Source organism: Scophthalmus maximus, chromosome 7 (assembly GCF_022379125.1).
Source record: "Scophthalmus maximus strain ysfricsl-2021 chromosome 7, ASM2237912v1, whole genome shotgun sequence".
In the NCBI taxonomy this organism is placed as follows: Eukaryota; Metazoa; Chordata; class Actinopteri; order Pleuronectiformes; family Scophthalmidae; genus Scophthalmus; species Scophthalmus maximus.
In genome coordinates this window covers 20,305,793-20,328,239 of record NC_061521.1, presented here as the reverse complement: position 1 = coordinate 20,328,239, position 22,447 = coordinate 20,305,793, and the positions used below count along the sequence as shown (strand labels likewise).

The following is a 22,447-nucleotide window of genomic DNA, read 5'->3' as shown; positions in this document are numbered from 1 at the left end:
GAGTTGGATCTGAGAGGCTGCAGTCACATTATTTCACCAATCTCTCTGTGGATCTCAGTGAAGACACACTTTAGCCAGCGTGACTCTGCCACAGGAGGAGGGGGGTGGGAGATAAATTCCGTTCCCATTCCCAAGAGTAATGGAGCCGTCAGTGGCTAAATCTGACCCCACGGTTACCCCTGAGGGAGCAGAAGATATGGCACCCATCCCTCCACGCCGGAGAGTCAGCCGCAAGTCGGTGGTGATAGCAGTCATCCTCACTGGAATGACCGGAGGCATATAGAGGTCACTGTGATACTCATGGGACCAGCGTGTGGTTGTGGTGTGCGGACAGTGCTCCATTTGATACGGTGGCCCTGAAGTGCGAATCACAACGCCGAAGAGTAAACACACGACCGAAAGACTAAACTCAGCGCGAAAAAAAACACAACGCCAAAAGAAAAAAAGTAATAACCTCACTACTGTACAGTGCAGAGTCACCATAATCAGGCTGCAGCACTCTTTGTCCAAAATACGAGCTGCAGTGTGACCATGGGAAGTTCATCTTTGTGTGAGGTGATTTTGGTGACTCTGCACTGTACAGTAGCGAGGTTATTAAAAATGATTTCAAATAGAAATTCACCAAAATTATCTAAAAGCATTTCTTGTGCAAAACACGAGCTGTAGTGTGACCATGGCAAGTTCACCTTTGTCTGGTGTGATTTCGGTAACACTACAGTTAAGAACAGTGAACATATTGATTAGTTTGGGAGCTTGTCTTGTCGGCGTTGCACTTTGCAGACGGTCCCTGGGCACATAGAGACACATGTTACCCCCCCCACCCCGGAGTTCGAGTCACTTGGATGAAAATGTTACTGTAGCTCATTGTGTACACAGCTCTGATTGGGAAATAGGCCACGCCTGTGTTTATAGAACGTTTCGTTTACAAGTTATTGAACCGGAAAGTCAGAATGTGTCCATATCTTTCCAACTTTACCAGACTTTCGGCGCGGTGTTTTTGATTTGCACCTCAGGGCCACCGTAATTTGAAGGTATATTGAGGATCCCCTGCAGGGATATTGACAGAGGAGGAGGAGGAGGAGGACTGACACTCCGTGTCTTCATGGTGGGATGCTGGGATGATTGTTGATGCCCGGGCCGAGGCTGATGAAACCTGCCAGCATGAAACATGGGACATCCTCTGCTCCTCTCACGTCATGCGAGCGAGCACATGAAATAACTGATGGTCACAGTTAGAGGAGGGTTCAAATGTACGTTCGAGTTTATTTACTGCCCTTTTATTTCAACCCCCCCCCCCCCCGACATCGAAGCCCTAATGCACGTGGCGAGGCAATCTCGCATCCAATCTGGAGACCGGGCTCCAGGAGCCTGTGTGGTCTCCGGGGGGCTGACACTTGTCTCCTCCTCCTCCTCCTCCTCACTCACTCAGCCTCTCGCCTCTCTCCATCCATGGCGCATCTCCAGCTCTGACTGAATCCACTCCGGTGTTGGGTACCGGCGGCGGCAGCAGCAGCTGATCCCTCCTCCTCCTCGTCCTCGTCCTCCTCCTCCTCACCGCCACAGAGACACAAACTTTTACAAATGCAGCAGGGCCGAGGACTGGGGAGGGATCCTATCTGATCGAGTGCGTTCATGGTAAGGCAAGATTTTCTTTTCCGTCTGTTGGTGCGTTTTGCGCGCAGCGAGCGCGCAGCCGAACTGTTATCTAACGGAGGAGCTGCCGGTGGCATCGCGACGGTCTCCCTCCGGTGAGGATGCGAGCAGGAGAAGATCAGTGCATGTGCCGATGACTTCCAGCGACTTGGAGAGAATCTGCGGCGTCTTCCTGATCCCCTCCCGTCGCACCACCCGTGCTGCACTTTACCTGCACATCGACTCCGTTTCGCCGTGGTGCATACAACAGTTGTTCCTCAAATTATAAAGAAATGGTTTGGGGTGGAATCTAAGACAGTATCCGATCAATGATTTCAGGCGCAAAATGTGTGCTGTTAATCACCACTGAGAAGTTACAGCTCTCCATGATCATACACCCCTCATTATCATATGTACATTCATTTCATCATCACTAAACTTTGCATTACTACTTTCATTTGAGACATTAACAGCATGCACCACTCACTGTGTGTGTGTGTGTGTGTGTGTGTGTGTGTGTGTTGAATTGGTGCCAAATTGGTGCCAAACAGTCAGAACAAGGTAGAGTCAATATATTCTCAATGGACAAGATCGGATGGGATGAAGCGTTGACCCTATTTGCTTTTCTCTGTGTGTGTGTGTGTCCTGGAGGAATCATGTAGGACAAGATTCATCTTCTCTCCCATCACAGGAGATCCCCTGTAGCCCGGGGTTAGATGCAGCTCCTCTGCTCGCTGTGTGTGTGTGTGTGTGTGTGTGTGTGTGTGTGTGTGTGTGTGTGTGTGTGTGTGTGTGTGTGTGCGTGTGTGTGTGTGTGTGTGTGTGTGTGAGAAAAGGGAGACGATGGTTAGAGACAGAGAGCAGAGCAAAGAAGCGAGACTCCTGGCGTTGCTCAACCCTTTGTTTTCCTGGATTGATCATCAGGCCTTTTCCAATAAACAACTGCACTCGGAGGATCCGTGAACACACCGCGGGGCCTTAATAGAAAAATCCTTGGCCCTGTCACATCCCTCAGTCACTCCCATCCCAAATCCCTCAGTCCCACTCTCATCACTAACTTCTAACTTCATTTGTTGCCTTTCTTTTCCACAGAGGCGATTGCCTCTCCTGCACCACGCGCAAAATGTCATTATCTCCAATACTTTTGCCGGTATGGCCGTTCTTATCTCAGCAGCTGCCATGCCTGTGCTCGCTGAATTCACAACTCAAACCTTTCCAGAGGAGCATGCACCGCACAGTGTGATCTTTGCTCAGTCTTGCCTCTGAGGCTTTTATCCCCTCCGAGTTCTGCTATAGTACGAGGGATCCAAAAGCTGAGGCCATCCCTTTTCCAGCTGTTGTTGAGAGGATGTGTATTATTCCCCGGCGTGAGTCCCAGTGCCGGAGGACTTAAGAGCCTCGAGACAAAGGAGGACTTGCAAATCAAATTGGTTTAATCCATTGAAGCATCTGTCCTCATTCTCAAGAGGGCAGCCGTGTGTGTATGGCAGACAGAGGAGCGCTGAGCCCGGATCATGACTGGAAAAGGAAAACAAAACCTGTGGCTGAGGAATCGTGGGACGCGCCTTGGTCAGCCAGCTGTGCAGTGCATGCAGGGCTCGGACGGCAGGGACGGTCAAATTGACCGATTTTTTTCCCTTCTCCCATAAGTGTCAGAGATGGCAAGAAGCTCGGTCAAAGTTTCTTATTATCTGCTGTCACTCGTGTGTATATTTCTCTGCCTTGTCTTTTGTCTCTCCTGCCCTTCAACAGAAAGACTTAACAAATCAAGCTGCTCTTTAAAGTGGCTCCTAACCAACATACAAATAGTGCGGCGTCCTCGTTCCTGTCATTCCTCCTGAAACCACCTGTCTAAGACGCAAAGTTTTCGTTGTGTCCCCCCCCCCCATGAGTTCATTATGTGATCGGTGTTTCCAACCACAAATTCAAACAGAATTGCTCATGATGTCGGCTCGACTCCTGTCCCCCCCCCCCCCCCCCTCCCCCCGCCTCACCCATGGAGTAAATGTCTTCTCTATTTTTTTGTTGTTACTCTTTTGTGATTAATTGAACATCAAAAGCTGATCTCAGCTCAGTGTGATACTCTCCTCGAGGATATGAGTCTGCCAGGGACACACAAACATCATTAATGAACAAGAGGCAGACTGGAGAGAGGCACGGTGACAGCGAGGGGATGAGGACGCACTCAGGAAGGCAATATTTATTTTTGTCAGTAATGCGATGTATTTTACCTGCGGTTTTGATGGTGATTGCCTCGGCGCGGCCACTCTGAGCGACAGGGAGACGGTCGGCTCCCAGCGATCTCATGTGATTACCCGCCATCAGTTTTGGCGCATATTTAGGGCAAATGGATGGCAGCACCATTCTTTTTTTTTTTTTTTTTCTACATCCATTTTAAAAATCCCTATTCCCTTTTTGCTCTTTCATGCCCAATGGCAAAGAACTCAGAAGTGCACAAAAAGAAAACTTCATGTGAAGACAGCTATATTTATCGCTCTCTGCTGGGCTTACAGGCTAATTACCCAGAAGAAGGAGAAAAAAAAAAAAAAAAAGAGGCAAAAATGAAATGCACTTACGCAACTGTATCCTGAGTAGTGGCGCTACAGTATAGAGGGACATGACTGCTGCCGTTTCCCCACTAAAGGTCTGTCCGTCGAGTTGCAGAATAATACTCTGGCTGCTTTAGGAAACACATCCCGAACCTTTTAAACTCTTTATTCAAAGCGTTTAAGCTCCTTATAGCAGAAATGTCAAATGGTGTTCACTCTCCCTTGCAAAGGGGTTTCAACCTTTTTACTGGAATCTGTATTCTCATGAAAGTGCAGCTTTGCTTTTAGCTTAAATATATACACAACCCCCTGTGTGTATGGGCGAAAAAACAAGACTACTTTTTTCTGTGATTCTGTGATGTAGAGCCATAGCTGCCTTGCCTTTAGTTGACAATGCTAAGCTGAGCTGTAGCTTCAGATTTGCTGAGATCAGAGTCGTATCAATGTTTTCATCTAACTCTCAGCTGCAAAGCAAATTGGCAACTTAGCCTAGAAAAATGTTGAACAGTTTCCTTTATTCACTCAAATTACAATTTTACTTCACTAGAAAAAATGCTGCAGCACCAATTAAAGGACATAGTTGCCGGATGTGGACAGAAAAAGTCAATGACACATACTTTACTTTCAGCTGTTGACAGCTGACTTAAGCAAAAAAAAAAACCTAACTGCTCCAGTAGGAGCTCCTCACTGGGCCTCAGTATTGGGCTGCAGGTATAAATGAGTGGAAACTGCACTTGTATGAATCAAAATGAAAGTCTCATCGTGTGTGTCTCTGTGCCTTCCCGGCGGCGTCAGCGTGAAGGATGTAGAGCCAGAGGTGGGAGCAGGATGGAGTGCTCCTGGAAGACGGTGCTGCTGCTGGTGTGCGCGTCTCTGGGGGTCCAGTACACGGCCATCCGCACCCTGAGGGACTCGCTGTCCGGACCCTGTCAGGGGGCGGACCGCTGCCAGACCAGACATCACAGAGGTACGCGTCAAAGGCCAGACTGTCCCATCTACTGTACTGCCTCGCAACAAGAGAAGCACGAAGCGTGTATAGATGTGTACGTACCTGGATAAACGTTTGCTCATGTTGAATGCACAGATGTGTATGAATAATGAAAAATGCACTTGTATTGCCACAGAATTTCATTCTTCAGCACCGGCAGAGGGCATATACACACACACACTCGACACTTGATTGGTAATATTAGTAATACTGATGCCCTAGTTGGGCAGTTTTGATTGATCATTAAATGAGGGGAATTCCCAAGAAGTGGGAAGGACAGAGAAATGAAATATGTGTGATCCGTTTTTACAATTATCCCCCAATTTATCTCCGTTAATCCCCTCCCTCGTAGCACATCGGCAGCTTTGCCGGCGCCGCGCCCGTGTGTACAAAAGCAGCCTCCCCTTTGCAATCAACTCCTCATCAGCAGTAATTACACGTTAGCTATTTGCACTATATTTAGAGATCCTGCATTTCATTAAAAAAAAACCTTGATAACCAACAGCAGACGAGCGACTACCTCACGTATGTTTACCCTCTGAATTATTTACATTCTATAGACTTAATTCAGAAGTTTACTTTCTCCTGAAGTCATGATAAAAAAAAGAAACTGACTTACATTCACTTTTATGAGCTGAAATAACTCTTCTTTTGTCAGAGGTCAAAACTTGGAGAACAGATAAAACAGATTGTGTAATATCTTACATGAAGGCGTTAGTGAAGGAGTTCATTTTGATCCTCGCTCCAGATATAAACCAGCACCTGATCATTAATGTAAGAAATATGTGACTTTCCTTTCCTTTCTTCAAGACTCCAGGTGGAGAGGCTTGTGCGACGACGGTTGGACACCCGGGGAGTCGCCTCGGAAGCACATCCTGCTGTTCGCCACCACGCGCAGCGGCTCCTCCTTCACCGGGCAGCTCCTCAACCAGCACCCGGGGATCTTCTACGTGTTTGAGCCGCTCTACCACGTCCAGCAGGCCTTCACGAACTCCAGCAGCAGGCTGCGTCGCACCCTGGACCGCCGGGCCCTGCTGGGAGCCTACAGGGACCTCCTCCTCAATCTGTACACGTGCGACCTTCACTTCATGGAGAACTACATCCGCCCAGAGCCCCAGGACCACACCACGAGCTCCTTCTTCCGCCGAAGCTCGAGCCACGCCCTCTGTTCCCCTCCCGTGTGCTCGGAAGGAGGGGATGTGGCGGCCTCCGATCCACCTGATGAAAGCTGGTGTTCTAAAAAGTGCGGCTCCCTAAACCTCACTTCAGCTTCGGTGTCATGTCTGTCGAGAGGACACATAGCCATCAAGACTGTGCGGGTGCCTGAAGTGGGGGACCTGCGGACCCTCACCGAAGATCCACGCCTGGACCTTAAGATCATCCACCTGGTGAGGGACCCCAGGGCCATTCTTGCCTCGCGCATGATGGCGTTCTCAGATCAGTTCCGCGCTTGGAAAATATGGAACGCAACCGGACGGCAACCTCGCTACGTGGACCTGTCGCAGATCACCAGCACCTGTAAGGACATGGCGGCCTCCGCAGAGACAGGCCTGCAGAGGCCGGCGTGGCTACGGGGACGCTACCTCCTGGTGCGGTATGAGGACCTGGCGTCCAAGCCAAAGGACAAGGCCACTGAGATCTACAGGTTCGCGGGGCTGGAGATGGAGGACAGGGTGCAGACGTGGATCGCGAAGAACACCAACAGTAACGCGTCGTCTCTGTCCGAGTGGAGCTACAGATACTCCACCACCAGGGACTCCCGGGCGACAGCAGAGAGCTGGAGGCTCCGGCTCAGCTTCGACATCGTGAGAACTGTGCAAAATCTGTGTAATGACACTCTGGCGCTGCTCGGATACAAGCAGGTTCACTCCGCGGCCGAGCTCCGGAACCTGTCCCATAGTTTGGTGGAACACAGGACCTTTCAACCAGTCACATCTTGATAGACTTGGTTCAAGGTTTCTACAGAAATTTTGCTGATATTTATTTTTTCTCTGTCGCAGTGGTTATAAAAAAATGAATGTATTTTCCCTTTTTTAAGTTTTTGTTGAGGATTTTTAAAAGTGCCAAATTTCAAGTGTGTGTGTGTGTGTGTGTGATGCTGGAAATCGTACTGTTCCAGAATAAACGACAGTAAACTGGTGTATGTCTTGATTGAAAAATGATTGTGATATAGTCCGCTGTTTTTCTTTTGTTATGATTCAATTCTCTCTTTATAGGAGTTTAAACGAGACACACACACACACACACACTGAAAACACATACTTCAAAGAGTCTTGGTAGTATTTTGTAAAGGAGTAAATCTGACCATAAGCCAGACAAAACGTGTGATGTTCCTGAAGGTGAGACGCAGGAAGCAAAGGGGATTTATTTGTTAATAAAAGAAGACGTCGCAGGCTTTGCATTCCAAATATCCCTAATGCATATTGGGAACGGGATTAAAATATCACATGGTGTATAGGTAAAATATTTGTCCTATGGTGCAATCTAGTGCAGAGCGGCACAATTTTCTATGTGAGGATGTTTGAAATATATGAGAAGATACTGTTTATGTATGTGCTGTTTTCTTCTTGCTGTGAATATTTAAATACTGTAAATACTCTTAACTGTTGGAATGCAAATGTAAGGTGCTGGATATGTTTGGGCATTTTGTCGGTGTGTGGTTCATATTTTTTAGACTTTTTAAAATAAATTATTCATGAGCTATATATATATATATATATATATATATATATATATATATATATATATATCTACCGCACTGCTGAAATCTTGTTGCAACCCTTTTTGTTTGATGTTCTCTTTTATTCCTCTAATCCTGGGAGGAAAGTGGATAAGTGCACAAGCTTTAGTGCTTTAAAACTGGTACAAATTTATTGTCTTTCACACCCTAAACCCTCCGTATTTGGTTTTTCCGTCTGAGTTTGTGCAGCCAAAATTTCAACTCCGGTGATGTTTCTGCAGTAACAGTTTCTGACTCAGGAGGACACGCGCTGCCCGAGCTGCGTGTTCATTTTCCCGTTGGTGGTGAAGCCTCAAAAGAATAACACCAGGATCGTTCAGTGGTACCAGCTGTCTGTGGTTGAGTATAGTCAGAGATTAGACAGCTGCACGTTTTCTGCTATTCCCATCATCTGAAATCGGCCTTTGTGTCTGAACAGCGAAGACGAGGAAGCGTGCCATCTCCAGACACCGGCCCGTTTATTTCCACACAGAGCTGTTCTCTCTCGAGATGAGGGCTGAAAGTAGTTTCTGGAGGAAGAGCTCCTTGGCATGAATCGTAAGCCAAAACCGCTGATTGACTGTGATTTTCTTTGCCTTTGAACATGTGAGCTTTGCTTCTTCCCATCGAAGGCTTCACTCGTGGCCCACTGGGAGATGGGAGCTTTCATACTCACGCCGCCAAAGAAAGAGCCACTCCACGGTGAAGGAAAGTGTGCAATTTGGAGCAGAACGGGCCACACTGCTCCGTGAGCACGGTTAAATTTCAGGGGAAATTGTCCGTTTAAAATGTATTTTTAGACTCCCACGCTCACCAACCCCTTACCAACAACCCCCTTGTTCCCGCCCTGTAGCTGCTGACACCACGGATATCTCAGCGCGGCCCAAAGAATTGATCTACAGATCCGGCCGAGGAGAAACAGGATTTAAGATGCATGGAGAAAAGAGTGGCCGTCTTTTTTTGAACTTAATCTGCGGAGGCTACACAAGCTGCCCGTAAAGCAAAGCTTTATGACACCCGGGGAGATGTGCTTCATCGGTTTTTCCATCCGCTGCCCTGACAGCCTTAAAGCTGCGAGTGGCCTGAGTCAGCTGTCGGCTAATTACCCATTTCTTTGCACTCAATACCGGCAAACTCCTCTCTGTCTCCTGAGCCGCGCGGACACATTTACAGTAGGTCCTATAAATACTCGTAACAAATATGACGCGCAGGCAGATATTGGAAAATGCAAAGTAGCACAGTTAATCTACACCAGTGGTTCCCAACCTGCTTTTCTTCCATGTGCCCCACAAGATCAACTCAAGTAGCCCTTCACTGAAACCATTTACCTCAGCCACTACCCATTAATCCAAGCTAGTTTTTATTAAATGTTTATCCGACACATTGAGCTAACGATTATTCATGTAATTCTTCCATCCAGCCACCTCTGTTAACACATTTTCTCCGTGTTCAGCAAACTGTTTGGACTTCTCTGTGTGCCGCCGTTCACATGATCTGAACACATCCAGTGTTACAAACTGTGGCATAAAATCTTGAGGTCAACAAGAGCGTTGGACCTTTCATCTTCCTAAATCCTTCTTTCCTGGCCCAAATGTCTTGCTACCCCTGATAAACCAGCGGTTCATTAACTCCTTGTAAACCACACTTCCCTTATCTGCATTTCTACACCAGGCTCAGCTAATTATGACTTCTCATAAGCAGCCTTGGGCTGCACGGTGGTGTAGTGGTTGGCACCTTTGCCTCACAGCAAGAAGGTTCTGGGTTTGAATCCCGGTTCAAACGTCTGATGATGTTCCTCCCACAGTCCATGCAGAATGGGGTTAGGTTCATTGGAGACTCTAAATTGGCCGTAGGTGTGAATGTGAGAGTGAATGGTTATCCGTCTCTGTATGTGGCCAGGGTGAACCCCACCACCTGCCCAAGGTCAGCTGGGATTGGCTCCAGCCCCCCCGCAGCCCTTAAATGGATAAAGCGGTAGACGATGGATGGTAAACAGTCTTTCCGACTCGCAGAAACACAATTTGAACATATGAGTATATGTTAATACGCGATTATATGAGAAATTGACACCACACACACGACTCAATCTGTGGCTCTTTTGTGCAAAACATGCTCGGTTCCAGAGATGTCGAAAGGTGAGGTAAGCTTTTTTTTTTATTCCGTAAGTGGTTTGCGCGTCATGTGGAGAGTGGACGCGTGGACGTCTGTCACACTGACAGCTCCTGGGGAGGAGGCGAGGCAACACTTCTGCTTTCTGCTGTTGTCTGAAAGTTATATTTAGCTGTTGTTGTTGTTTTGCGTAGTTTCTCTTCTTATTTGTTGAGTGCAAGCTGCTCTTTCGTCAGATCAACTTCAATGTGTGTGGATAACAGAGGACAAAATGAGGATGATAAACAAGAACCGCTGGGAGGACCAGACGCCTGCTCGCAGGATGGAGGAGGAAGATCAACCCACAAGCTGAGAGGTTGAGTAGACCGGAATCTAATCTACACTGTGCTGGGGGAGGAAAAAAGAGTTTTATTGCAGTTTTATCAGTAAAGAATCACATTAAAATGCCTTCCTTTGGAAATCCAAATCTAATAGATACTTAAAATCATTTGTCAGGGAAATAAATAAATAAATAATAAAAAATTAAAAAATCTAAAATGGAGCACTTGAAGCCGTTTTGCCAGTTTGATTTTTTTTTTATGTAGGCTACTCGCATGATTCTTGCACTTTAATATCTTTAGTAATATCTTCATTGCATACTAAATGTATGCAATGTAATGTCCCATCAGCTGTTTTTTTAACAAACTCTGGGTCACACTGACTGTTGCACATACACATTTTAATGAGGGCAATCAAATATTTTCGTGTTTTTATATTTCAATGCAATTTCAAAGTGACGACCCCGCTGACTACTACTGTAACACATACAGATCATAGCACACATACAAGAAAATAACGATAATCCCTGCATCCATCCATCCATCCCTGCATCCCTGCATCCATCCGCTAGCTGAAAAAGAAAAATCAAATGACATCAAGAGGCACGAAGTGTGAACCAGCCTCCAACAGTATTCTGATAAGCGCCCCCTTGACCTTCCACCACCACTGTTATGTCAGTGTCAGCTCATATCCCGTAAGCCCTCGCTTCCCGCCGCCCGTCTGTAATCACCAGCTCCCACCAATCGTTGGCCATAATGAGATGTGGGAGCAAAGGAGGCCGAGAGACGTCCTTGGCGGTGCTCCTCCAGCTGCAGGTGTGTCATCCCGGTTCATTATCCCACGGTCGATTCTTTATGGTCCTCATCTGGGCGAGCGGCCAGAGAGTCGGCAAATTATGAGCTCCCTCCGTGTCACGCTGACACATAACCAGGTGCTCTGATCATGTCTTTCCATATAAACATGCATGTGTGCCTCTGTCCCCGATGGAGGTATGGCTGTTAGAGCCTTGACAAAGGTGACACTTCTGCCCAAATTCTGCCCTTCAGCGAGCTCCGCAAATTGCCCTTCTAAGAAGGGCCTTCTTATAGGAAAGCTTTGGATTAAGAAAGGTTAAATGCCCGAGGGCAGAATTCACAGGCGACTGAGGTGAAAACGACTTGTGAAAAGTGCCGGTTGGCGACTGGAGAAACGTCACCAGCAAAATGGACATTATTATCATTTTATATATGAATCAGAATTACAGCAGCATTTAAAGACACATCACACACAACATTGATCAACCTCACCTCACGCCATGCGCATCATATTCTTTTATAGGAATACATTTGAAATGATGAGGAAATACATCAGGCTCGCCTGACATTTAAGATCAGCTCCCCCCCCCCCCACCCTCTATTGACACAACCATTAAAACCCCAAGCAGCGCTGGCGTACAGTAAACTGGTTTCATTTTTCACTCTCCTCACTGGGAGCCGAGCGGTCATTTATGGCGAGATTAAGGAGCATTTAAGACAGAATGAAACCCCTTTGAGCCGCAGTATCTTTATCATTAGAGCCACTCTGGCCCTGAGCTGACTTCAGCCTCTGTCACACCCATCATTCATATACTGTTATTTCACTCTACACACACACACACACACACACACACACACACACACACACACCAAGCCCTCCATATGCACCCAGGCTGTTCATCCTCGGTCATCTATTTTCCTCCCTCTCTCTCTCTCTCTCTGATCTGAATTTTGTTTCAGCTCCTCCAGCTCAGCTGCGATATCTTCTGTAGCCAAAGTTGCATTTTCTGTGACGTCCCTCCCCAGCGTTTGTTCCGGCGCGAGTTCACGCACCGATTATTTATTGTGTTTTCCACTGATCCCTAATAAGGGGGCTTTCATAGCGCACATCAAAAAGGCCAGCTGGCGGAGCTGCTGCATCTGGGGTACGGCTCCTCAAGGTAAATGCAAGCAGACTTAGCACTGTCAGCAGTATCACACACACACACACACACACACACAGTGCAGTTTAAAAGGACACCAGTGAGTCTCGACAATAAGAGTTTCATATATCAGTGAATACGCTTCAACAGCAGCGATTCTTTTAGACCACCGTGTACATGAACTGGTGGTGGTGGCGGCCTCTCTCTTCATTGTCAGCATGGAAATCATTCACGCCATATCAATCTTTACAATAATTAATTGCTCCTTTATCGGGGGTATGTTGTGGTAAACTGCTAAACTTCTGTAATGTACTGCAAAGAATAATGAGGGAACAATCTGAGGGGGTAGACATTTGGAATGAAGCGTCTATAGCTAATGAAACGCTGGGGCTATTTTGAGCTTTGTTCACGATGCACAATGGAGAAGTGGCAGGAGCGAGAGAGAGAGAGAGAGAGAGAGATGGAGAGAGAGAGAGAATTTAAAGATAGAAAATGAGAAATAACACCGCAGCCTCAAACATGAGGTGAGTAGCAACAGGCTCCTCGGCGGGCAAATAACTGTGTAGTGTCTTTTTGTTGATATATGGAATGAGAGGGGAATATGTGATTACATCTCTTTCTTTGGAATGCCAAGATAAGGGTCTCCTGATAACCCCTCACCTCACCTTTTGACCTCTTTAAGTTTTACGACTCACATAGCATATCTTGGATCAACCAGATGTTCCTACTCAAGCCAACGATGGGCCTATAAAGGTAACCCCCAAGAAGAGTCGGGAGGGTTGTCATTTTGGCCGGACACTCTCCAAGCTCTGCAGGGCTTGTAATCGATGCTGGTCTTTTTGTAATAAACCTTTATATACAATCAAGACGGTGTCGGCGGACTTCTCTTCAATACATCTTCACATCATCGCTACTTAGTATACAACAACTGAAAATTCAATCAGCTGTACAGTCTGTCTAATGAATATCACACTGTAGAAATATCAAATGCCGGAAACCGGAAAGGGAATTAGTTGGTGCGCCGCCATAAAGTGTCCCCTGGCAGGTGCTCACTTGGTTGCGATGCCGCCAGGAAGGTACAAAAATGACACTGGGGCTTTAAATACTCGTTGGCCCTCAAACTGTTATTTGAATGAAACCATCTGACTTGAGAAGAAATCTCTGGTTTAATCTTTGCCAATGCAAGTGCATCATGGTCGTGCTTATCCGTACCGAAGTAGATAAGTACAATTTAGCATAAAAACGTATGTAGTAAAACCTATTTTTCACCACTGATTCGAACAGTGACAGCAAAAAGCCTTAGATGTTTGAATAAGAAATCATTGCAGAAGCTCGACAGCTGTTGTTTCTCTCCTGGCCTCTCCAGGCTGCTCTCCGACAGCACACAGAAGATCAGCCTGTCCACCGGTGTTCAATCTCACACCCCGCTGACGCACCTCACCAGCCCAAGCCCGAGCTCGTCTGAAGGCTCGTAACCCCCAGGAGAGTCTTTCTTCTGGAAAACCCAATCGTTTTTCAAGTGAGCAACACTCAGATGTTTTTTTTTGATGCGGCTATTGGTCCACTGCCCACTCTCCCCTCCCCTCCCCTCCCCTCCCACCCTTCTCCCCTGTTCCTGTTCGGCATCTATTTTTCTTCTTTCATTCCCAGCTCCACTTTCAGAAAACAGTGGGCGTGAAAATGTCTGTGTGATTTTCTTTTTATTACTATTATTTTCTCTTATTTCCTCTTCTCCCTCATGGAAGTCTTTTACAGAAGCGCAGTGTGAGGCGTGGGCTGCAGTATCACAGAGGCAGTGCAGGAACGAGGTGTGATCACAGCCCCGCGGGCTCTTTCTTTCCAGCCCTGCTCTGAGAGTTTGGTTTGGCCGCCGTTCTTCCAGCCCACTCATCCCAACTCGCAGCAGCTAAGGGTTAGAGGCAAGTTTGAAATCCAAAGAATAAAGCGGCGTTGTTTGGCTTTTACCTCACACACTTCGCATTGAACCACCGTCCCACCTGCACACACACACACACACACACACACACACTCACACACACACACACACACACACACACTCGCAGCTTCAGTTGTATATATATATATATATATATATATATATATATATATATATATATATATATATATATATATATATTAGCCTTGCTTTCACCATGTCATTGTCTTGGCCACCGGCACACGTTTTTTTTGTTGGACTCCCTTTACGGCACAAAGGAACTTTGTCAGCCTCGCCAAAACCAAAATGAGGAAGAGTTCGTCTTAGTGCGAACCTACACTGACTCAGTGTTAAACTTTATAAACTTTATAAAGTTCGGAGGATTCATGCAAAAATCAGTGTACTTTTTTTTTGTTGAAAATTATAAACTTTCATTTTCAAGCAAAAGTTCTTTCCATGTGTAGTGTCTTTTTGTCCATATATGGAATGAGAGGGGAATATGTGTTTACATCTCTTTCTTTGGAATGTTATGCAAGGGGCCTTTTGAGGACCCTTACCACTCCTTTTCTTGACCCTTTAAGTTCCACGTCTCACATAGCATAACTTGATTCGAACCAGATGTTCCTACTCAAGCCAACGATGGGCCTATAAATGTAACCGCCAAGAAGAGTCGGGAGGGTTGTCATTTTGGCCAGACACTCTCCAAGTTCTGCAGAGCTTGTAATCGATGCTGGTCTATTTGTAATAAACCTTTATATACAATCAAGACGGTGTCGGCGGACTTCTCTTCAATACATCTTCACATCATCGCTACTTAGTATACAACACATATCAAATAAAAAGAGTAAAAATGTAAACCTGAAACCCAGGAAACCTCCCTTATTGAACAAACAAACATTGGAATATGACAGAATATTTGTCAAACAGCACTGAGCAGACACATTGATAAGTGGATGCACGAGTATAATATTGTTATAATTAAAAATCAAACAAAATCTGCCTTGTAAGATGAATATGAAATATTAAATGTGGCTGCGGGGAAAATATGCTCCATTGAGGCGGGTGAAATTTGAATAAAGAAAATGACATGGTACGACGCAATTTAATCTCATTTGAATAGAATTTATACTGTATTCATATAGAATTATATTATAGTCAGTACAGAAATTATTTTTTTAAATAGATAAAATGATTTACAATGGATTAAAAGTGATATGTAATAATAGAGACATTGTTGAGTGTGGTGGAGTTTCTGGATCTCACAGTGACGAGGGGCTGTAACTGTTAAAACTTGGTCACCCTTGGTTTTCAACTCGGTTGCCATTATTTGGAAAACCTTTGGGATCACATACAAAGATAGATCAAATTAGTTGATTTTCCCTTTGAACAGCGTCTGGCTGTTTGCCCATTCCCTCCATTCCTTATACTAAATTCACCTCGTCCTGATTCCAGCTGAGTTGAGTTCAACACCACAAACATGAGAGATGATTTGTCATCTTGCTCCGGGACAGAAAGTAAATACCGAACCATCCTTTTAAACGACAGCAGCACAGTAAATCAGCTCCTTTTAAACCTTGATCGCCATTTCTCCTCTCTCCCTCTCGTTCTATCCCTCCCTTCTTTTGTTTCCAGTCACACAGCCGCGGCCCCATCAGTACCTCCGGGGCTGACGTGTCGGCCCGACGCTAATAAATGACGAGCGTCCCCACTGACAGCGAGTCCATCTGTCTGTGTCAGAGTAATTGAATTCCATGAATATAATCAGAGGGGTCTGTTATGAAGGGACGTGGAGTCTGTGGTCTCCTCGGCGTCACAGGCTGCGTGTGATTCCACACACAACACACACACTGGCTGCAGCCGCATTAACAAGAAAGAAGAGCACTGGCATGGCCGCACCGTTCAAAACCCAGATAGACGTTGGCTTGCTTGGTGTCTGACGGGTTATGAGCAGAGAATCTGCTGCAGCGTTCGTCTCAAAATCTAATAGGGGGAGGAAGTTGCCAGAGGGATGCGGGTTTGATCGATCGGGTAATGGAGGCACAATTGATGCTCCGCTCCAGCGTCATGATGATTTGCTCTGGTTTTAATAGGAATTGTGCTTTAAAAACTCCACTGGACAATTTGACATTACTCAATATACTACAGGCAATCTGCTGCTATTGATCACAACAAAAACTGGAGCAGGGAATTCTAAAGCTGCTGAAGGCAAACTGGACTGGAGGCCATAGATCCTGCTCATTGTAAGCCAAAGCAGGCACACAGTACTGACCATGCGGCTTGTGCAACTTCAGCGTTAACGGTATGTTCTGCTGAAACAGATGCTTTACCAGAACCGTATGCTGAATAGAAAGCATCTAATTAGCTGTTAAATGAGCCGAGCTTTGACCTGAGAAGCTCTCCCCGAGGGGTGCTTAATCCCCGTTGGTGCAGTTTGAGGAGTTATCGATCCAAAGGCCCATCAAGCTTCGCTCCATGAGCACGCCGCTTTTTCGACCGAGGCGCCCAGAGAGAGTTCTTCCACTCGAACTGCAAACTTACAGCAGAGAAAAGAAAAAAGAAGGACAAAATAAAGATGATCCCAACAAAGAACAAACTGACAACGCCTTCAGGGGCTCACAAAGACACGGAACTAATTAGTGGCAATGAAGACCTCAAAAACTCTTTGATGATGGCACTCTCGACAGACATTATCTCACTCCCAAGATGAAGAGAGCGGCGCAGCCGAGATCAGGGCGCCCTCGGTGCCACTGCGAGTAGCTTTCGTGAGACACATTGCGTGCAATTACTCCATTCATAAATCAAATCAAATATAAAAAAATCGGTGTAATGATCCGTCTGAAGTTCTCTTTGATCCGTCTGATCCATCTAAAGCCATCGTGGCTTCATTTAACACCCCCAGAAGGAAAAAAGACAATCCCCAGAACACTATTTACTTTATGTATTTAATTCAGAACAATATTGCAGGATAAATATCAAAGAAGAAGCAAATAACAGGACATGTGACCGTGTTCCTTTGGAGCGCGTTCGGACGGATGACTTGTCTGCCAAGGTGTAAAAACCTATCTGGGGAGATTGGCTGCTTCACTCGCTCTCTCTCTCATGTTCACGTCCTGATAGATTTCATTTCCGAAAAACAACCGGTAGTTTGTTGCATCTGCTGTGCTGCGGGAACACACAGCCGGGGATGTGAGGCGAGGGAGAGCCAACATATGGCACATTTAATTATTGTGGAACATCTCGTCGTCTGCCTCCCCGCAGACAGTTTAGGCCTGGTAGACCCAGCAGACCTCCTCCACGTGCTGCCCGGATTCGCCAGGCGTTTCCAGACGAGCTCGCTCTGTTGGGTTCACCCTGCTGGATTCATCAGTGTGATCTGTGCCCACCTGAGCCCGAGGTTTTTTTTCCATGTGGTCCCACTCAAAAGCCGCCAGCTTGGGCCCTCCAGTTGCGAGGGGCAGCTATTCAAGAATTGAGATTGAAGCTTTGTCTGTGTGATAAATATTCCCGCACTAAAACAGAAAAAATTCGAAAATTTGATTTGTCTTTTTTCTGAGTTTCAATCACTGACATTCAGCCAAGATGCAGAGGCTTATTCCTCAGATCCCCCAAATCAATGAGCGTCTCTCAGGGCCCTGCTTGTACTCAGTCATTTTTTTCCCTCCCCCCCTCTCTTCTGCTAAAGGAGAGTGCACCGCTAATGGATTTGAGCGCTTAACTGATGAAGGAGCATTTATTGGCTTATAGGGACAAATTGCATTTTTGAGGAGGCTCTCACAATCAGATCCAGTCTCGTAATGGGATAAACAAAATGGCCTCATCTCAAATGAGAGAGGGTGCAAACCCACTGCTGCCAATAGAAAAGACGTACTGTACCTCCCGATGTGATGCCGACAAGCGTTAGCTCCTGCACATGGTTTTGTGAAAATTTGATTAAGAAGATGTGTCTGGGATGATAAACCACTGGATGTTAACCCTTTACTTGAACTGTAATATGTACAAAGTATAGTGGGGAAAAAACCATTGAGAGGATGAGAGAGAGAGTTGGTGGTCCGCTCACAGCAAGAAGGGACTTTGTTCGAATCCAGGTTCAGAGCAACCGACCACCCGGGGTCTTTCTCCCCGTGTATGCGTGGGGTTTCTCCTCACACAGTCCTCCGGATTGGGGCTACGTTAATTGGAGACTGTAGTGTCTTTTTGTCAATAGATGCACTGTGAGTAGTTCACATTATCTTATTATTATCATTATCACATTATCTACCATAGGGCCAAATTAGGGGCTTCCTGTTGACCCCTCACCTCAACTTTTGACCCCTTTGAGTTCTGCATCTCTTCATAGCCTTTCTTAATTCAAACCAGATGTTCTTACACAAGTAAACAATGGACCTATAAAAGTAACCCCCAAGAAGAGTCGGGAGGGTTGTCATTTTGGCCGGACACTCTCCAAGCTCTGCAGGGCTTGAATCGATGCTGGTCTTTTTGTAATAAACCTTTGTATACAATCAAGACGGTGTCGGCGGACTTCTCTTCAATACATCTTCACATCATCGCTACTTAGTATACAACTAGACTCTATATTAAAAAGTTGGGAATAGTTGTTTGTCTCAGTATGTTGGCCCTTCGATATGCTGGCGACCTGTCCAGGGTGAACCTCGCCTCTCGTCCAATGCAACCCTCCAAGGATGAAGCTTTATAGATGATGGATGGATGGAAAGTTGAGAGCTGTTTGGGTCATATGTGATGAAAATAAAAAAAAAAATCCAGAGATGTAACCCGAGCCAAATTATTTAGCTCTATTCTGCCCTTAGTGTGAACTTACCTGTGCTGAATTTACAACAAAACCGGGAAGCTATGGACTATTTAGATTAAATCAAGAGTTTAATATAATTTTTGCCCGTCCCAGCGACCCCCCGGTGTCTCATCTGTCAGCATCATTTGAATCACAAATTCGAAAGAGGAGAGGAAAGCACACACACACACACACACACACACAAAACCAAATATCATCACTCACCGTCTGACAACATGACAGCTTTATTTAACGGCACAATTTAATATGCAACATCTTTGAGTTATTAAGTCGGTCAGCCCTGAGGATATGCAAGAAAGTCATCATTGATCCTGGGGGCCGACACATTGCTCCGTCATTATCGACTGACCCCGCTGTCAGGAAACAACCTGACAAACTATTCACTCTGGAAACACATAGAACAAAGAACTGGATAATCCAGCCGTCAAAGAGGTGACAGGTTGAAATCATTCATGGGGGATTTTCAGAGGACGTTAATATAGTACAGATAGATGATGTCCATTCGTCTTTACATATTGTGTATACAGCAGCCTGTGTGTGTTTCCTTTATCTTTGTTTTGGTGTGAACCTCAATAAGGATACAACGAATTTACACACATCAGATTAACAGATTGCAGGCGGGTCGGTCATGCGTCATGTGACCACATCAATAAGTAACGAAATAAAAGGTTTTTAGAAAAATGGAAAGATACCCCTTAAAAAAAATCTATTGTCCATTGGACCTGGAAGATGACTTCCTAGTGTGTCAGCCGTGCGGCACATGAAAGACTTTCCATTAGTGCGATAAACACCCAGAACCCACCAGAAAAAATCAACTGAACGGGAGGCTGGTGTTGACTGGAGGGAGTGGGACTGGAAGTTACATAACCACGGTGTGAAATCTTATTGACAATATCATATGCCTCATGAATACACGCTGCCTGGCTCCAAAGGAGGCAAAAATTGTGGGGAAATATAGTGTTGCAGAAATAATGTGATTGTAAAAATGTTTCATGAAAAGTGTGTTGGGGGGGGGGGGGGGGGGGGGGGGGGTCCAGAGACACAGATACACTTCTTGCAAACAGAAGAGAATTTGTGATTTCTTAAAATCTGTCAGAATACTGTCTGATCTGTTGAACAGCTGCATTATCTACATGCATTAATTTTCTTTTCTTCATTTCGACCACTTGAGGGCGGCAGAAGCGAGCTGTAAACACAACACTGGCACTGGCACCTTTCAGCAATAGTGTAAATGTAGAGAGATACACGTATTACATTGATTACATTAAGATTCAGAGTATTACATGAAACTCGTCATTCACTCACCTTTTACCGCTTTTTGAGTCGCCACCAACTCAAGAGGGAAGATATGTGAATCTGCCTTTAACGGGCTGATTGATGTGCCCTTCACTTACAAAAATATTAGGCTGAATTTAAGATTCATGTATTTTAATTGTATATGAAATAACCATCCATTTGGATTACAGAGATTTAACATAAAAAACCTAATAAACTTAATGAGATTTCAAATTGCCTGTACAAATTTGAAATTTGATTCATTGACTATAAATATGTAAATGTGGTTATAATGTATTCAAAACCCATTATTAGAACTATCACATTAATTGCCTAATTTATGTCTGAGTGAGAAATATGCGTCACAATTTAATATTCAGTAGTTTGGGTGGAGGTCTGGAGATGCACCTTTAGTATGTCATGGAATCAGAAATATCCTGAAGGTGTTCACTGAAAACAAACAGAGTCAGGTGCAATAAAGAGTGTTTACATGCTTCTGGCATATATATGCTCCTTTTTTAAGTCGTGATTAGAAGATAGATCTTCAGCTAAGACAGGAGTAGTGTGTAGTGTCTTTTTGTCCATATATGGAATGAAAGGGGAATATGTGATTACATCTCTTTCTTTGGAATGCCAAGATAAGGGTCTCCTGATGACCCCTCACCTCACCTTTTGTCCCCTCTAAGTTTTACGACTCACATAGCATATCTTGGATCAACCAGATGTTCCTACTCAAGCCAACGATGGGCCTATAAAGGTAACCGCCAAGAAGAGTCGGGAGGGTTGTCATTTTGGCCGGACACTCTCCAAGCTCTGCAGGGCTTGTAATCGATGCTGGTCTTTTTGTAATAAACCTTTATATACAATCAAGACGGTGTCGGCGGACTTCTCTTCAATACATCTTCACATCATCGCTACTTAGTATACAACAAGTGTAACCATGCTTTACCATACCCGGAGTATCGTATAACAGGAATCTCCATTAGCTAAAGTTCAGTTCAAGTAGAGACGTCTTTGCTGTGTGATCTGGGTCGGACCTCTGAACCATTCCATGGTGAAGGAGCACTGAACCAGCCGAACAGACTCTGTTGTTCTCTTGACTTTGATTCAATTAAATATGACTTGTAGACAAACTTGTAATATTTGAATGATTATTTGTTCATTTCTTGATCAGACATCTCTTCACAATGGTGGCTCGCGAGGTCTGATGACGTGCGACTAATGGGATCTGAGCAATCAGATGATCACTCAAGTGCAGGTCGCCAATCACCGCCAGGAGCCATTAGTAATGTTCTGAACATTAGATGAGCGGGCGTTTTTTTTCAGGAAAGTGACAAAATACAGTTCGGCTTGGCGTTTTTGTTTCTGAAGCGTTGAAGACAATATGGACGATCTGTGAAAAGCTCAACGTTCTGCTTTAAGTGGGAAGAGAGACACAATATTATCACCCGGAATACTAAATTTACTTTATGTTACCTGTTTGATTCTTTGACCAGCTTGAAGGAAGACATAGGTCAACACTTTGGGAAATACACCTACTTTTGAAGAGGTTGATTTAACTATGTTTGTAAAGTTCGGGGCCAGAGGTGATTCGCTTTACGTCAAACACAGAAATACCTTTTCATGTACACTGGACCTGAATTAAACTCTGCCTCTGTTATGCACAGACAACATCGGATTTACGACCCGATCTTCTTCAAATCAAACATCTGTCGAGTCACAAAGCCCCCGGGCTCGGGCTGGTAGAACGTTTGGCTTCGGGCCCAGCAAGTTGTCAGGAGCAGTTTCTTTGGAATATTTCCGTGTCCGGAAAAATTGTTTGTTGGAACCCGTCTCTGTTCTGTGGGCACATGTCATTTGTCCTCTTTTTTGTGAGGCACAGCCAGGCTGCCCCCAGAAGGTCACAAGGCTGTGACAAACCACTGGGTTGGAGAAAGTCCAAGGTTCAATGTCTGTTCAATGCTGATTCTGACACTTTTGTTGAGAAAAGTGCCGTTTGAAAACGTTTACTGCTAGAGGCGGGAGTATCATCGGGTCTGTCCAGGGACCTCCAGGTGCATTGCAACAGAGGGAAAGTGCCGAAGAAGGATGGAGATGATAAAACGTGTTTCCTTGCTGCAGAGGAGGGGAGCTAAGGATGAGTTCTTCTTCCTCCAGTTGCAGTTACATGGTGTTTAT

At 45.4% G+C, this 22,447-nt stretch overlaps 1 protein-coding gene and 1 long non-coding RNA gene across 3 annotated transcripts; both read left to right on the top strand.

The window, feature by feature from the left end:
* Window positions 1-1,076: 1,076 nt before the first annotated feature.
* On the top strand, window positions 1,077-7,851 carry si:ch73-62b13.1 (Carbohydrate sulfotransferase 1-like). Its single transcript, XM_035643606.2, has 3 exons — window positions 1,077-1,635; window positions 4,977-5,148; window positions 5,980-7,851. The coding sequence occupies exons 1-3, from the start codon at window positions 1,633-1,635 to the stop codon at window positions 7,107-7,109; spliced, it is 1,305 nt and encodes a 434-aa protein (XP_035499499.2). The 5' UTR covers window positions 1,077-1,632; the 3' UTR covers window positions 7,110-7,851.
* Window positions 7,852-10,217: 2,366 nt separating this feature from the next.
* Window positions 10,218-14,296, top strand: LOC118315397. 2 transcript variants are annotated; one of them, XR_004794844.2, is made up of 3 exons: window positions 10,218-10,352; window positions 13,618-13,770; window positions 13,997-14,296. It is a non-coding gene; the product is annotated as an uncharacterized LOC118315397 (long non-coding RNA). The 2 variants fall into 2 exon arrangements; XR_004794843.2 differs by having other exon boundaries at window positions 10,258-12,269.
* Window positions 14,297-22,447: the final 8,151 nt, after the last annotated feature.

Coding starts and splice junctions, on each gene's coding strand:
- si:ch73-62b13.1 (XM_035643606.2), top strand. Junction 5,149..5,979: donor CCAGACCAGACATCACAGAG/GTACGCGTCAAA, acceptor CCTTTCTTCAAG/ACTCCAGGTGGAGAGGCTTG.